At 34.8% G+C, this 18,451-nt stretch overlaps 1 protein-coding gene across 4 annotated transcripts in view; it reads left to right on the top strand.

Moving 5' to 3' along the window:
* LOC150108490 (uncharacterized) overlaps positions 1 to 18,451 on the top strand; it is a 385,253-nt gene that overhangs the window by 146,997 nt on the left and 219,805 nt on the right. For all 4 annotated transcript variants that reach the window (XM_090415899.1, XM_090415900.1, XM_090415897.1 and 1 more), the window contains exons 4-5: positions 5,154 to 5,252; positions 12,773 to 12,857. In XM_090415899.1, the coding sequence (XP_090272025.1) occupies positions 5,154 to 5,252; positions 12,773 to 12,857 (184 nt within the window). The remainder of the gene's footprint in view (positions 1 to 5,153; positions 5,253 to 12,772; positions 12,858 to 18,451) is intronic.

Raw genomic sequence — 18,451 nt, 5'->3', positions numbered from 1 at the left:
TGTATTGTACTGAATGCTTTGTTATTCATACCATACGAATAAATAAATAAATCATGCTGCAAGAAAAGTCAGCAACTGAGATTCATCAAGGAGAGATTATGAGAGATTTTAGGGGACTGTGCCCCATCATATCCAACAGTTGCCAGATGACCCCCAGGTCAGGAAGACCTTCACAGCGATCATACCCGAAAACATTGATGCAGTGCATGCCATGATTCTTGATGATAGACGAATACCAGCCAAAAACATTGCAAAGACTCTAGGGATATCCAGGGAACGAGTTGGGGTCATTATCCACCAACATCTAGACATGCGGTCAGTTGAAAGCCGTGGGAAGCTGAGCAGAGGCGTGTTGCTTTTGCTGGACAACGCACCTGCTTACACTGCTCATGAAATCCAACAGAATGGATCTTTCAATGTTTGGGCTTTCAATGTTTGCCTCGCCCACTCTATTCGCTAGACCTGGTCCCATCTGACTATTTCCTATTCCCAAATTAAAAGAAACACTTGAAAGGAACAAAATTTACCACAGATGATGAAGTCATATCTGCAGTTGAGAACCTGGTTTGTGCAACAAGGGAAAGAAAAGACTTTTTTCTCAGAGGATTACAAATGATGCAGCAGCGTTGTAACAAATATATAACACTTCGTGGGGAATATGTAAAATAATGTGTAAGTTACATGGTTCTATCTCAATTTCTTCATGATGATTATCACTTTTCAGCACACCATCGTATTATAGGCTATTTGAGGATGTCGTATTTTTGGATCTGTTTGAGCACGTCTTTGCAACTAGGTAGTCTTACTTTATTACAATTATAGGTTACGCTAAGGAAGTGCAGTAATATAAAAGAGTTCCTAAGATTCCCAGGAGCGGCGGTGAAGGAATCGTTGGTTTACGCATGTAAACAATAGTAGTCGGTGTCATTGTCAAGATAAAATATTGTCAGTGTGTAGTGGGAATTTTGCAATGATTATCTCTGATTTCTTACTTAATATTACTCCGCAGTACTTTCTTCATCATAAATAAAGCTACGTAGTACTACACATAGAATGTCCGTAGCTCAGTCGGTATAGACGGGATCGGCAACCGTTTTGGAGTGAAGAGCCATTTTTAAAATTATATCTGTTAAAAAAAATTAGGGAGCCGCACGTTTTTTTTTTTTTTTTTTTTACAGTAACACGTTGTCATACTTATAAAACACAGGGGTGACATGTCACATGAAAGTATATGAAATTTTAAAATATTAAATAATAAAACAAAGATTTCCTTCTCGTTACAAAAGCATATGTATAAAATCCAATAACATACCTATTTCTTTAATTTTTTAAATTTAAAATATCTTCTTAGTGCGACTTTTGCAGTCGAACTTCCTCGGATAGTTTCTCAATATGCGGCGAATACGCCGTAATTTTCATTTTCAAACATGACGAAGGACTTGCGTTGTTTAGTTGGTTTCTCAACTTACTTTTAATAAAATTCATATTAGAAAATATTTGCTCACAGAAATATGTCGATCAGAAAATCGATAGATGTCCAAATGCATTTTTAACTGAATGTAAGTGTCCGGTAAACAATTCCACGTGTCAAATACAATCTGATCTTGCTTTTTAAGATCTTCTATTTCAGACCATTTGTCTTTAAGATTTCTAAATTTTGAATTCCACAAATCCTTGGTTTTCAGGTCCTCTAACTCAAATTGAAATGCAGCCTCATCAATTCCAGCAAAAGGTGAAAAATTTAATTTGGGAGGATTAATTTCAAGCGGTCGCAATAAAAATGACATAGTTGCCTTGTTCTTTCTGAACTCCTCAAATCTCCCATTAATTCAGATCGCAATTTACCACAATTTCTTTGAAAAAGGTTAAATTTATGGAATTATCACTTGTTCTTGTTGATATTTCTTCAACGTAGGAAAATGTAATAATGTGCCTTTCTCTAAGTCTGTCGCAAACAAATATAATTTTTGTTCAAACGAAATCACTTCTAAAAGCAAAACTGCTGTATTTCCCTTTCCCTGTAGTTTCTTATTTAGTGCGTTTAAATGGGAAATCATATCCACCATAAAGTAGAATTTTTGTAACCAATGAGTATCTTCTAACTGTGCATATTCAAGGTCCTTTTGTCTTAGAAACAACTTAACCTCTCCAAGGCAGGTGGCAAATCGCATCAACACCGCACCTCTGGATTATCCTTCTTATTCTGTTATGCAAAAGAAGATCCGAATATTCGCAATTGATTTCTTTAAGAAGTCACAAAATTTCCGATGATGTAGCGGTATTGCCATTATTTTGTTAACAATTTCTACAACCAAATCCATCACGACTGTTATCTCTTTTGGAAAAGTTTGTGCGCAAAGTATCTCTTGATGGATTATGCAGTGAAAGGAAAACACGTCATGCAAAATTTGTTTTTTAAATAAAGAAACAAAACCTTTTTTTGTACCTTTCATGCTCGGCCCCCCATCGGTCGCAATAGATATTTTGCTAATATTAATACCCTTACTTTTCAAGCAAGTGGTAACAGCAGATTCAATGTCTTCTCCACGAGTTTGTCCTGTAAGTGGCAGTATATCGAGTAATTCTTCCTGAGGTTCTTGAGAGTTTATGTATCTACAAATAAGTACAATCTGTGCAATGTCATCCACATCACATGATTCGTCACAGGCAATGAAGAATCCTGGTGTTGAATTTAGATCTGTAACCTGCTGATTTGTTATATCTTCTGCCATTCGTATAGTTCTGTCCCTTACAATCTTAGAAGATAATGGCATGTCTTTTATTTTTGTAATTATTTCCGCTTTGTTTTTAAAATCGCAGAAAAGATATTCGGACTTTTTAATAAAACATTCTTTCCCATATTCGCCTTCCGTAAAAGGTTTTCCTCGTTTTACAACTTCTTGAACGACGACAAAACTAGCAATAGTTGTATTTCTTGATTCTTTTATCCATTTGGAAAATGAACATTTAGTTTGGTTTACTTTGCGTTGCAACTCTTCTACTGCCTTTTTTTTTTTTTTTTTCCCATCTCCCCGTGCTTTGTTAAATGTATCGTGTTTATTTAAAAATGTCTTTGTATATTTGATTTTTTATTGTTTGAAAGCTTTTCATGGCATATTAAATACATTGGAAATCCTGCTGTACTTGCTACAAATGCGTAAGTTTCGGTCCATTCACTTTTAAATTCCCGATTTTCTTGTTCTATCTTTCTCTTTTTTACTGACATTTTAAATACATACTATAAAAATATTTTTATTTTGTTAATATTTCATTTAATGTTACAATATTCACGTTACCTAACACAGTCACTAGTAAATGAAAGCACTGCAACGTCCACTACAAAACCTTTACTTATTTTAACAAAGTGAGCAGATTTACAGACCACACCTACACTATATGCGAAGACAATGGGCGCGTTCAGGCAGGCAAGCGCTACATGTGCTAGCCTAGCGTGACGTCATAAATGTGTCCGAGCCAACTGCTCGATCCTAGCGATCGCCATTTGCTACAAATTAATTTAATTTGTAGCGATTAATTTTCGCTACAAAGTAGCGCTCGCATAGCGCTCTGCCTGACTGATCGCGCCCAATGTAAACTGACGTTTTTTGAGTATCGACATATGGTTAGGGGTCATTTGACCTACAAAAAATTTCTTTTTACTTCTATGTTTAGATAGATCGTTTAATAACGAAAAGAGCCGCAATTATTCATTCAAAGAGCTGTATGCGGCTCCGGAGCCGCAGGTTGCCGACCCCTGGTATAGACGATGCCCTTTGGTCGGAAAGACCTGAAGTCCGATTCAGTGACGTGAGGAACCTGGTCTCTTTCGACGAAAGGTGAGTTAGCCGGTCTCATACAGAGGTAGGTTTTTTTTTTTTCCCACCCGGAAACTTGGGTTTTCTTCCTCCAGAACAGGTAAACCGCCCCCGTGAGCACACGCATCTACAGGCATAGGACACACCCGGAGGCGTAGGGCACCTTATCCACGAGACGGTTGTGGTTGTTAAAAAAAACAAAAAAACAACAACTTCGACACCGTAAAAGGTAGAAGAGGAGGATTAAGAAAAAAAGTAAAACACTTAGAGGCCACTGAATTAGAAACCTTTATTGCAGATATACGTAAACATCACTTACTCAGCATATATGCAAAATTCTTGGTCACGTGCATCACTATGTGCTCTAAGCAACTATTTAAGAATTTATCGAGTGGTGTTAATCATAATGGCAAAAACGAACGATTTTTCGCAGTTCGATAAAGGGCTTATCGTGGATGCCCGATTTTGTAAAAATCGGATTTAGATTTCCTATGTGGAATTCGTATTTGCTATTTAGTTATTTAGTATCAGAGCATAACTTATTCGAGGAGATTTCAATAAAATTTTGGATAAAACTTTACTATAATTCAGTACGAAAGCATAAAGTTTAAGCTACATCGATTAGTTAATTGAATACGCTGGCCTGGTTGGTCGAGAGGTAAGCTTATCTACTTTCTACCTATTGGTAGAAAGTAGATAAGCTTACCTCTGCAAGGTTCGAAGCCTGTCGTTTGCATGAATGTTTTGTGGATGTGCTTAAGATGACAGATGCATTTCACTGCCACGCATATTGGAGATCTGAAATTTGGTACGTAGAGCAAGGTTTCCGGATTATGTACAACACACACATATAAATTAATATATAAAAATCCTGGGACCACGCATAGTACTAATGTACTATTGTTGTAGATTTATAATAAGTAGTAATAGATCTACAAATTTTAAATGAATAATATATAAAATTACCAATTTTAAGCCCCTGTCGCTTTAAAAAGATAACTTCACTAACTTGTGAAATGAATCAACTCAGCGTTTAGAAAAAGTCAAGCCACGCGATGAAAAGTTAGAAAATCTTGACCTAGAGTAACCTAAGGAAATGGAATCGCTGAAGCAGTTGCTTCTCGAAAGTCAAGCCAAGTGTGAAGAAAATTCTTTTCTAGTATTCTCCTTTAATGTATCCAGGTTGATTCCCTTATGATGTCATTGTGCATGTTTGTATGAATATTAAAAAATATTTTGAATGTTCCTCTTAGCTTTAAGGTATTTTGCTTCGTAATACTAAATATTTTCTATTTACATGTCTGATGTTTTTATTTTATATTTCTGTTTCTTTTATAGTGCTCACTACTCCTGGTTACAGTTGGATCGAAGAGTGTTGGAACATGAATTCCCTAAGAAAACTGCTCAAGGAACGCTGACTCTTTATTTTATGGTAAAGTAAGTATTGCGTAGTTCGGTACTCAGAATTTGAGTAGCAAATGTGCGACAGTGTGTTATTAATTATATGTTTTTATTGACTTTTGAAAACATTAAGGATTATTAATATTAAGTATTACTAAATGAATTATACTGAGAAACCACCTCATCAAATTTTCTCATGTCATTTATTTTTATTATTATTTTATTATAATTCATAATTACCTGGAAATATGATGACAGACTCATCCGTAACTTACGTATTTTCCTTTATCGAATTTATATATATATATATATATATATATATATATATATAAATTATAATATTTATTTTAATATCTTGATTATAGACTTCATTTTTCCGTAGAACGTTTTAATAGTCATCCAGTGAATATATACTGAATAAGTATTACCGTGTTGTTCTTTACAGATCTCCCAAGTCGCCATCTTACATACTAATTTTTCTCATGAGCAATAATTACCATAACTTCTTCCCCTCTTCTTGTAGTGATACGTATGGACTTATTTGGAGTTGATTTTCAGAAAACTGGTGTGATTTTTAAAGTTGTATAGATTAAAGCGAAATTGCAATTAATGTGCCACGAATTTCTTTCAGTATTGGCTTGTTTTGAATTTCAAAATACAAATATTCATCCTCTTTGTTGTTTATTGTAAATGTGTATATTATTTATTTAGGTATTTATAAACTATGTATTCTGTTGTTTTTTTATTTTATGATAAGGATCTGTAAGCTTGGACGTGGGAAATTAAATATATTACGCATTAAACTTAAATCTCGATTGAAACATTTGAATAAAGCAGTATTCATCTAAATTATTAGATTAATGATATTCATTAAAAAAAAAATAAAGAAAATCAAACGATCCATTTGTACATTTTGTTGGTTATTTTCCAGTTTACACGAATTGTATTAGAAAAAAAACTTTTTTTTTTTTTTTTTTTTGAAATTGAAAGAAACGTTTCATCACCAGTTGCCTTCAAGATCGTTACCTAATTATGAATGAATCTTAACTGGAATTGAAAACTAAAAAGATAATCTCTTGAACAATTTCTAACTTTTAACTACTTGTAATGGAGTAGCATCAATGAAGGGGTTTATACATTTATATGCCGCCAGGAAATTAGCTTGTGTTAGAAGGCAATTACTTTTCCTTTTTATTTTATCATCTCCTTTCCCCTCTTCAAGCTCCAACACTAGTTTTTAATAATTAGCAATAGTTCTTTCACCGCTCCTAATTAATGGGTACTGGGATTAAAGCTCACGTGGCAGTCTTCTGTAAATATCTCCCCCATATGGAAATCCCCAGAGGACAAAGCAACTTGCTGCTGAAGATAGCTTACTAAAGGACAGTGTTCATCGACCGTAACGAACCACAAGTGTCCATGTCTAGTAATTATGTGTCCGCTTCTCTGAGCAAGTGCATAGCACTGGCTAGTATCTGATGGACGCACTCGACCGTTCAGACTCTAGCTGGGCAGTTGCATACAAGTTACTTGATGATCGTAGTTTCTGTTGTATGCAGTTCACATTTACCAATTAGTAAAGAGCCAGAACCAATTTTACAACAGGTGCACTTAATGTCGTATCGTAGCTGCGATCCTGTGGTTACCCAGTATTAGTTTGTTCCTCTTAAGCGGAATGTCGTTTAAGTAACTGTTTCCTTTTGTGCGACTGATCCAAAACCAGTAGTATTTTAAGTTTCAGAAACAGTTATTTGATTTTTGTTTAGGTCATTGTGGTGTACCTTTTATACCACATACAACAGACCATGGGGGGGGGAGTGAAAGTTTTTACATGTTCAGAATAGGTGGGGTCATAAAGAGTTTAGTATCATTTAGACACTTGCGCAGCCGACAGCTACGTAAATGATGACCCATTGTTTTGAGATTAACGTTTTTTTCTTGCTCGTAACTGATCATTTGATGGGTAGCATGTATTAACAAATTGTTTTCCTGAGCGTTATCTCTTGAAGCAAGAGTTCCTAAATTCCTCTAATTCTGGAGATGATTTTTTTAAAAAAAAGAACATGTTTGCCCAAAGCTTCCTTGTGCAATTTCGAGGAACATATGGAAGAGATTTTCTCAGTCATAAATTTGATCTGTATGTGTGTGCGCGCACGCACGAGGGGGCGGGGGTGAAAAGTTCTGATAACACCTAGAACAAAACTGATGTTAAAGCAACTGATATAACCACAAGAAAGAACATATCTTAAAACTCTTTAACCCCCCATGTTTCATCAAATTGTAATAATAATTTCTTTTATGATATATAAGAAGACATGTCAGAGGTTTTGAAGAAATTCGAACTTTTCAGATCCCCCTTGTCCCTTTGTGTGTGTGTGTGTGTGTGTGTGTGAGAGAGAGAGAGAGAGAGAGAGAGAGATGAATTCCACTTGCGAAAGGTTGTAAATCTGTCGCACATTAGTACTGTGGATGAATTAGATAACCCAGAAATCTTGTGCTAAAGAACCAAAAATAAACTTTTTCAAGACATTTTAAGGCCTTTAATAAGAGTAGGGCTAACACTGGATGGTGAAGTTCATCTCTGACCTAAAAGATATTCTTAAATATTACACACACACACACACGCGCGCGCACATACAAATATCCACCCCACACAAGAAGTTTTTCAGAGCCTATAGTAATTTTTGGTGTTGTGTGTCGGCAGAGATTAAACGAGAAAGAATCTGTTAATATTTTTTTTTTTTTAAACGTCTATAGGTTATAGTCCTTGAGGAATACTCTGTGATTAAATCTCTTCTAGAGCATAGAGATAAATGGAAGGAGAAGCAGGTTCGGCGGTTTTGAAAGGTACAAGTGTTAGGCAGTGCTTCTCGTGTTATTATAGGCTTAACAGAAATGGGAGAATGATGGATATCAGTTCTGTAGAACTGATCTCATAAACGTACTTGTAGAAAAAGTACAAAGCAGGAACAGACCGCCTGTGATACAGCAGCAGGAATGAATCTGTGAGGGAGAAATTGTTTATTAGTCGAACACCCTCATTTTGAACAGCAACAAGAATTTTTATGCAGGATTTGGTTCGTAATTTCACACGTGAGAGAAGTATTCGAAGGTTGTATGGATTTCGGATTTGTACAGTGTTAGTAGCTGAACAGGTGAAAAGTAATGCTTAGCAGAAAAGATACTAATGTAATTTATTTTATTTATTCCTTAACATCGCAGTTATTCATGATGACTTAACTGTCGACCATTACCTCTAGGTTTCTGTCTTCATTGACACTTGTAGCTAATTCGTATTAATATTATATTAATGCTGTATTAATATAAGATAATAATACTATTATATTACCGTCTGCAACGTCTTCAGTCCAAAACGCATAACCTTATATTTTGGTAACATTGAATTGACAGCCATTACCATTTCTCTGTAGAACCAATCGATTCAATTCAGCTTACAGATTCTGTATCACCTATCACTTTCCCCTAACTTTGCATCATCAGCGGATAACTGGATATTATTCTCTAAATCGTTCCCAAACAACAATACCTCCAGTGCAGAACTCTGTGGTACGCCACTGGTTCACCCTCCTCTTAAACTCAGCACCTCCATGCATCACTTTCCAATATGTCAGTCAATCTCTTATCCACATCACAATCTTGTTTTTGCATAATCATTCCTTCGAGTTTAACAAATTCCCTTGTGGAATCTTGTCGTGTCTTGCAAAAATCCAGTAGTATTTTGGTATACATCCATTGCCATATCCAAATATTAACAGACCCCACCTTTAACAAATGCACGCCCGTCTCTTGATTGCGGGGGGGGGGGATTAATCAGTCATTCCGATACTTTAATGAATACTCTAGAGATACTGATATCAGTCTATAATTGTTTACTTCAGCCCTAATTCCCCTCATATAATGGAATTATTTTGCTCTCTTATTTTATGTAATTTAGTAACCAGAATTCATTTAAGTCTGTACAAATTGTTCATGTTGTATAATTTGATTGCTTAAAGCAACTGTATTCATTTATTTAAGCAAATTTCAGTTCCTAGAGCCAGGTTTTTGGTTACTTCGAACCTTATATATTCCCACCGTTTTACAGTTTGAAAAATGAACTTACCTGTGGGATATACTGAAAGAACAAGTATATCATGACTAATTCCTTGAGTCGTCAAAGAGCTTCAAGCTAATGACTAGCGTGTTCTTAGAATTCCTCACACGACCATTACTCCTTCTAATAACGATTAGGAATTCTCAAACGAACTTCCTGCTGGTAGGAAGAAACAAGACATATTATTCACACTAATCTAATTGCTTAAATTAATAATAAATTTTCTTTAACTTTGTTTCATTGTACATCTTTGATGCATCAGTGTATTTTAGTCGAGACATAAAAGTATGGAAAGAGCATGCATATCGTTAGTTAGCCATGAGCATGATAATAGACATGGCCCTTGGTAGTTTCTCGTGATTAAGTTTCTGCGAAATCTGTTAGCAACATGCAATTTAGCCACGCCTGTTGTCATTTTGTTATTCGGTAGCCAACACTTCCAGTTTCTTAGACGATCGTCTTATAAAAGAAACATGAACTGGAAACCGGTGTCCAGATTCAGTGAGCTGTTGCTTCGTGTATAGTTTTATTTGTTTGTTTGAATAATGTTCATTTATTAATGGCGTAGTTCAAGGTTTATGTTATGAAATTTACCTCGCCATTATCATTTCTTGGAAGTCTACCCTTGGAAGGTAGAGAGGAAATAACGTACGGGATAATATGATAGTATAACAACAAACACCTTCACTGCTAGTTTTCCGTTAATGTTTTTTATAAATCATATTATCATTTGTTAGGTTTCTAATTTACTCCTCTCCTAGTTCTGTCATCCAAGACCACATTTAACCGCAGTATTTCACACAGCCTATATATCAATATCCTTCACGACGATTTTCCCCATCTTATTTGAAATGCATTTAACTCAGCTAAGCAGAAGACTTTTCAGTGAATTAACACGTTCATTGCCAATCACGCGATATCACGCGATGCGAGCCTCACCAAACGGCCGATCACGCGTTATCGCGTGAACGTCGCTAACTAAATAAAAAAATATAAACAATTTGGCCACCACACGAAATTCCAATTTTCAGCTTGGCAATGAAAGTGTTAAGTTATGCTTTCACAAAAAGCGTTGAGATCTGTGTGTGTATATGTGACATATAGACAGAACGTTAAGAAATTTTTTAAATCATAGTGATTTGCTAATCTTGCAAGCAACAAGCCAATCGTTTTTATTTCAACTCGATATTCCGAATACCAGAATACTTTAGCGATTTTTGAAAATTTCGATATGACCGTTTTAACCGTATTCTTTATATTTTATTTATGTATTTAAGCTGAAATTCTTCAAATTTTGTTGATATCGATAATAATAATAATAATAATAGTTCTTTCTTAGAAATTTTGAGACCTTTTTTTTCAGCAGAAGTTGAGCTAGCCGGTCTCATACGAAGTTAGTAGAAGTCTTCCTCCAGAAACTCGGAGGAAGATCCCAGCTGTCTCTCTATGAGAGTTTGCAAAACTTGTAAACTGGTCGAAGAACATACGCAATTACAATATTGCCTCGATATAACTGTCTCATAGCCTTAGTTATTTATAATACCTAAACTTTTTAAATCATACTTTTGTTTGTTTAATCAAAACAAACGTTTCGAGTAAATGGAATAGTTATGATAGGTATTATAATTTGGTATCATTTTGAATTGCATACTTAATTTTGGGACTGTTTTAAATTAAAATTACGGCAAAATTTTAATAAAGATCTCAAATACGAAATTACATCAAAATACGTTCTTCTAGAACCGTTTTTTATTATACTTTTGATTATTGTTTAATATTAACAGAACGAATCACTATGCTCAACTTCCTTCAAAAGCAGTCATTTTTCGATGCTGTAAGGTTTGTTTAAAAACGTTTAGGCCATTTTACTGTAAAATAACTCGAAATAACAAATTACCCTGTAGATATGGACATTGGTTTCCTTATTAGAGGACCATTCTTCTAACAGTCCAAAAGATTAAAATCACGTGTAAATAATACGAAAAAAAAAGAAAACAGTAGTAGACAGTTAGTTTTAGTTACTATAGCCTTTTCAGTATAGCTATGCATTTTGTTTGGTTCAATTAAGCCTTTCTCATGTAGAGCATTTTATCTCTGAGGAAAAACTGTTTGTTAAATCATTATCGCGACTTTTAAACATAGAGAAAGGTTTAATTGCAGATTTTAGTCTTAAAATTCAATATAAATGTTAGAATTATTAAAAAGAAAAAGCTCAGTATAAAGATATCTCCTTTGTCACAATTCAGATCGTGAATTCTGTAATGTGTGAGTTAGGCTAGTCGCTTGAGGACAGGAACCATTAAGCTGAAGTTTATAATACTGAGCTTAAAATACTGTATATATTTAGTCATAACAATATTGCACTCAATGCAAGCGAAGTGTTGATTTATATATACATATATATTTTAAATCGTAGCTGAAATGATCTCTATTAATCAGAATCTTGGTCGCTTTCAAGTTAGTATAACAAAAGTTCAATATAACGGAACAAGATTTTTCCTCAAAATACTAATTATTGAGTCTACATGGATGATCTCTGATTAAGCCAGAAGTTTCTAAAAAGTAAAAATTGGTTTTTGGTAGATTTCTCCATTATTTACACAGCACTTGATGTGAAAGTATTTACTCGATAATCAGATGGTGTTGATCTAATTTTGTTGCAGGATAAAAGGAATAGCTCTCGAGCACAGATTTGAGAGGCGTCGAATAGACACCATCGAGAGAGAGAGAGAGTTTTTTGGTAACCAGATTGCACACTTTTCCTTAGGTATTGTGCGAGTTTAATTAGAAATGATTCCAGGAGCCCAACTTTGCTTTTGAACGATCTTGTATGAAAATCAATTGGATATAGAAGGGACAGATTCACAGATGGATCGACGATGAATCTAGTAGTCTCTAATGAGCAACAGAAAGCTTGACTGTCATTTCAGCAGGATGACAGGCGTTCACTTTTTTTGTTTTTTTATAAACTAGAATTAATAATTGCGTTTAAAATATTAATAAGTGCAGTTAAAGTCCGATTAATTGTATTTAATTGTTTATTTGAATCTGGCTCAAATAAACTGGGGAACGATATCAGGAACTTTTGAGAACTTTAAATACAAGGTTGCATGCATACGTCGGTGGTGTACGCGGAGGAAAGATTCTAAGGGATACAGATGATTGTCTTCAGTACAAAGATGCAAAAAATCAACACTTTGAATTTTTTGAATGCAAAAAATCAGCAAAGTGCTGATTTTTCGCATCAATTTTGGAATTTTGTTATACTGTTGAATTTTATCATTAGTTGATAGTGTACTAGATAATAGTAGAAAAGCTAATTTAAATAAAGTTCTACTCCCTTAAGGAAATCCCCCCCCCCCCCATCAGTTCTACCTTTACATTATCTTGTACTAAAAATAATTTCCGAAACCAGGCTTAAGTGTTAATTTCAATTCCTTAGGTACTTCGTGGAAAGTATCACACAGCTGCGGGACAGCGCAACAGTAGAAGCTTTCTATCTACAAGCAAAGTCTCTAGTATTCAAGGTAGGCTTCCTTTATATATATATATATATATATATATATATATATATATATATACCCTTTATTTGTTTTCCAGAACGAGAGAGTGAAAAGAATTATGCAAGAGAAGTAATTTACTTGTTGTGAATTTGTTTCAGTTCATTAAAAATGCACAACTTGAATAGTTGCGTTTTAAAAGATTAACAAGGTTGAGATTTTTGATATTACTTTAAAACCAAACGTAAAAAAAATTCATTCAAGACGATAACTAGAAGTTGATATCTCAATTTGTAAACTCCATTTGATATCTGCAGTTAAATAAGGATCTTAAATATAATTATTTAAGGTCAATTTTAATATGATATCTATATAATGCTGCTATAGACCAGAACTGCTATAATGCTGCTATAGAAAAGATGATAGAGATAGTATGCATCGGTAAATAGACTCAATGAGTGGAGGGCAGGTAATTATTATGGGGAATTTCAACTATGGGAACATAGATTGGAAAGAGGAGAGGACACGTGGGAGGAAGGAAATGGAATTTATGCACTTACTAAGGGATAAATACCTGAGCCAGCATGTGATGGAATATACTAGGGCTTCGAGAGTGCTCGATATAGCATTTGCTCTGAGAATTTGTCTATAACGAATATGACCAAGTTGCCACCAATTGGTGAGAGGGATCATATGATTTTGACCTGGGAGGTGGCTAAATGTGTGGCCACATATGCGCCGTCTTATGTAATTCCACATAAGACGGGGAATATGTGGAATTACAAGGCTGGTAAGTATGACAAGCTTAGAAGATTGTTTGGATCAGTGCCAGGGCATGTAAAACTGCAAGGGCTGAATGTTGATAGTGCATGGGAAGTGGTAAAGTTTGGGGGAGGTAATGGTAGACTGCATACCTAGAGTCAGAATGAATATCATCATTAAGCTGGAGCTGCAAAAAAAGAAACAATTGTGGAGGGAATTTAAGCAGAAAGGTGACCAGCAGGCACATGAACAGTACAAGGCACAGGCCAAAAGGGTAACTAGTGCGGTAAGAAAGGCAAAAGCAGAGTATGAAAAGAAATTATCAATGCAGACTAAAGATAATCCCAAACAGTTCTTTCGATATGCTGCAAATAAAAGAACAAATGTTTATGGCAGAATGATTTTAATGAATGTCGATGGTAGGGGAGGTAACCGAATCCGTCTAAATAGTAGAAACTAAGTGAGCACTTTGCCGAGTATATCATCCAGGTGGTGATATTGCTGGAACCTGAGAGCTAAAGGCTTACATGGGAACTGAGATACATGAAATGGAAGTGCATAACACTTGAAGAATCTAAATGTGAATACAGCTGTGAGATTGGATGGTGTATCAGCTTGAGTTTTATGTGACGCTGCAAGGGAATTGTCAGTGCCCTTGACCATATTGTTTAATCTAAGTCTCAGGTTTTTTTTGCTTGGAGAGTAGTGAATGAGTGGAACAGGTTGCGAGAGTCTGTTGTGGGTGCCATGATCGTGGATGTGTTCAAAGCAAAGTATGATAGATACTGCGCAAATCTTAGATAGTTCTTGACATGATGTTTAGGACCTCTCTCGATGAGTCTAAGGACTCCTTGGAGTAGCCCGTAATAATAACTTGTATTTTAAAATGAATAACTCCCCCACCCCCTACTAAACTAACCTCGGAGGACGCTTTTCGATGCACTACTTATATATAGGAGAAAAAAAAAAATTCTGCACCAAATGTATAATGTATCCTGCTACATATTTAACAGTTTTGGAAGCTGACTTTTATGTAACGGCAGGCGTTAAAATCTTCTTTACCGCATTTTCCATTGCGATGCGCGCAACACTTTTTGAACGCGACGCTTCCGTGATGTAACGCTTTTTCATCACGAAAATTTCTGTATAAGAAGAGTAGACTTTTTGAACGCCATTGTACAGCATAATTGTGTTATTATCATATCATTTATTGGAATGAATAATTTAAATTATGGACATTTTATGTATAACATCTGAACGTTAGCTTGAACCCTACTGGAAACTTGGGCAAGAATACCTCAGATTTTGGTGGAGTTTATTTCTTTCGTTCTTGTCTGGGTCGTGCAGTGACTCTAAGTACTGCAGCTAGTCACTGAATACTCTTATGAAAAGAATCCTTATTGGCAAAAATTCGACTTAGTACAATTCCAGTTCTAAGTTGAATTTTATTGATCGGCCAGTTTTATTAGACAGAAGTATTCAATACAGTCTGCCGAATATATATGTAGCATTAATTACAATTAATTTTCATATAATAATTTCATATAATAACAAATTTGGTCGAAACTGGTCGCGTGATGCGACCAAATTTGGAATCTAGTTGTTTCTTGCATTGCTAAGGTTCCCCAGACATTCAGCTTAATGGGACAAAAAAATGAAGGATGATGTACGAGGAAGCGAATTTTGAAAATCGAATTTCAAAGGAGCGCTTGCATTCTCAACGATTAAAATAAGGTCAGCTTCTAAGTAATTGTCTCTGATTAGCACAGCAACCGCCTGCCATTTCTCAGCGGTAGCTCCCTCACTTTTTTTGGTATGTGAGTGTTATTATTACAACAAAAATTTCATCGCGGAGAAATATGGCTTTAGAGATCAATTGAAAGATAGTTTCGCAGCTATTAGCATTTATATTAACATATATGTTAAAGAGACAAACATCTTTGGCTAACAATTACGGCAAGGCACATTTACCGGAGGGGAGAAAATATTATTTCTTTAAAGTTCTATGCCATTGTCATCTGCATGCGTGTGTGTTGTCAAGTTCGTGTGGGAGCGGATTTTGCTCTTGTATGACCTCAGTAACTTACGTCACAGCTTTGCACAGACTTCTCGGTCACTTCAACCGGAAATAGTGTTTTTTAGACTGTCTTAAGCCTTGAGCAGTACCTGCATGCTAATAGCAATGAGGTAACCATCACGCTGTCCGAGACAGAGAGAATATTTAAATTGGGAACATGAGGTTCTGCGATAAACCTAACAAATACGAGTAGATCGGGAACTTCTGTTGGTATAAGTCCGGTTTTATATTTTTACTCTTTTCTCTTGCCTTCCAAGAAATGGAATACTGCCAGTTAATCTTTAGTAAGCTGTACACGGTATCCTAACCAGATTTTACAGTGATTTTTAAAAGTATTGCTATTCAGTATTATCAACTTCTCCTTAGAAACATCTTAGACAACCTCCATATTTCAAGTAAGTAATAAAACAGTTTGATAGCCACGTCGTTTAATACAGAAAATGAAAAATTTATTTTATAATCATTGATAATTATAAGCAATTAGATGACCATCCATCTTCAATAAACGTTGTGCATTACACGCCTTTTTTGCGATATTTATTTTAGAGAAAGAGAAACAAAAATACAAAAGTTACGTAAAATGAATAAAAAAAAAAAAAACGCACCCATGATGGTAAATTACCATAGGTTTATAACCTTTCGTGGGTGAGAGACAACATTTAAAAAAAAAAAAAAAAAAAAAAAAAAAAACTATTACTAGTGGATGTTATTCTTGTTTTATATTTCACCTGTTCGACTTAACACGTTCATTGCCAATCACGCGATGCGAGTCCTCACCAAACGGCCGATCACGCGTTATCGCGTGGACGTCGCTAACTAAATAAAAAAAATTTGGCCACCACACGAAATTCCAATTTTCAGCTTGGCATTGAAAGTGTTAAAGTAATGGCCCATATCACTTGTAAAGCGGAGTGAAGTATATGTCAAATGGGCTAAATTTCTCATTTTTTATAAGGATAAGAACAGTCAAATAGCATGAAGTAGCTGGCGGAAGCGTGATATATATAAATAAAATACATACTTTTTAATTTAATACAGTATCACGGGGGAAAAAAAGGAAGTCCAAACATTAACAGTGAAGGTACAACAAAATCCCCTCTCGTCAATATGTTTTCAAGGGGTAGGGCACTAATTTAATTAATGTAATTGATTTTCGTCAATTACATTAACAAAAACAAGCGCTTTACAATTTAATAATATTATCGGTAAAATAATAGTGTGTTACTCAGCGCGAGAAGAAACCATCAAATCCCTCATTTATTTAATTATTAAATACATCAGTGGATAAATAGATTAGTGGATGTGGAGTATAAGCTAAGACCGAACTTCCGAAGTTTAAAAAAAAAAAATTGGAGTATACGTTTTACTGTTTGCCTTTACTATTTTTAAACAGGTATCAGCCAAGAACTAAAAGATTTTTTTAACAGTTTTAGAAATATGCATAGAGGCAGCTGAATTTACACACATTCGATTTACGAATTTTAGTGTTAATGCAGCTGAGAGAATATTTTTATTATACGTCATTTTCATATGACGTATTTTCATACGTCATATGAAAATAATTTAAGCAATAAAGGCCCGTTCATTAGTGATTATATATAAAGTTTTAGCCGTGATAGACAAGCCATTATTTTCTGACTAGGCAGTACTTTAAAATTACATTCCTCTTATATTTTATTATTATATCTAATAATTGTGTGATGTACGCACACAAGTGTTGCCTACTTGTTATTTATTTATATTTCAGGAGGCATTTGACTCATTTTTAATAATAATTGAACTGCCATTTTCGCTTTGTGAACTTCATTCTATCAAAAATTTACATTTCAGGAACGTATCCCTTTAATTAAACGAATAATCCTTATATTATGAAAAACCGATTCAGTTTTTTCTTTCTAAACGAACAACCACCCTTCTGTTATGCGTTGTTGAGCAGCCCGTAACGTCAGTTTTTTTTTTTTTTCTCTATGTTATGGAAACGTGACGAATTCGATTGTATCATTAACCCTAAAAATGCATTAAGAAGAGGATGTAAATAGTTCGCTTTATAAATGCGGACCTGATATGTGTATGCTGCACCCAGTTCTTTGATATCCACACATTGTATAACTCTCACTTTCTTATCGCATTCCAAATCGAGCAACAGCCTTTGGTAGACATCGGTGGGAGCTAAAACAAGCTCTACATTCAGAAAGCGAGTTATTGTTATTTATAAAAATATATAGACAAAGATATAAAATTAAATCCTGTTGGATATAAAAAAAAATTAAGGAATTAAAATACACCTGAAACGTCAACTTTGAGGTCAATTTAATTGGGTATTGGAAAGGACAGCGTCTGAGACCAGCAAATTCGATTGCATCAAAAGATACAATGTATACAGTTAAATCAGATCATAAAGCAATGGCTGCAGCATTTAGCAGAAATTAATAACTGGATAACTCATCTCCCCTCCTCACTTCCCGAAATAGGTAGTTTGTTTTATTGTAATATAAGTTGCTAGAATTTAATTAAAGAGTTTAGTGTCATAGCATGGAACTGGGCTTTAGCGTTTAATTAGAACAATTTGATATGAAAATGTGCTGATTGTTAGTGTCTCCGTAGATCATGGGAAGAATTACTTGGTCAAAGAGACGTGGGCTCGAATCTGTCAAGGAACTTCGCTATGGGAAAATTTCAATGAAAATATTCTTTTCTGAAGAAATATGTGTAACTATAAATTGAATATCACAGAATTTCATTATTTAGGGTGACCTAGCGAGGTTAATGAACGCCAGTGTAT

Source organism: Typopeltis vanoorti, chromosome 3, assembly GCF_054136105.1.
Source record: "Typopeltis vanoorti isolate ZY-2024b chromosome 3, IOZ_Tvanoo_1.0, whole genome shotgun sequence".
In the NCBI taxonomy this organism is placed as follows: Eukaryota; Metazoa; Arthropoda; class Arachnida; order Uropygi; family Thelyphonidae; genus Typopeltis; species Typopeltis vanoorti.
The sequence above is the reverse complement of the archived record's forward strand: the minus strand, read 5'-3'. Positions and strand labels throughout refer to the sequence as shown.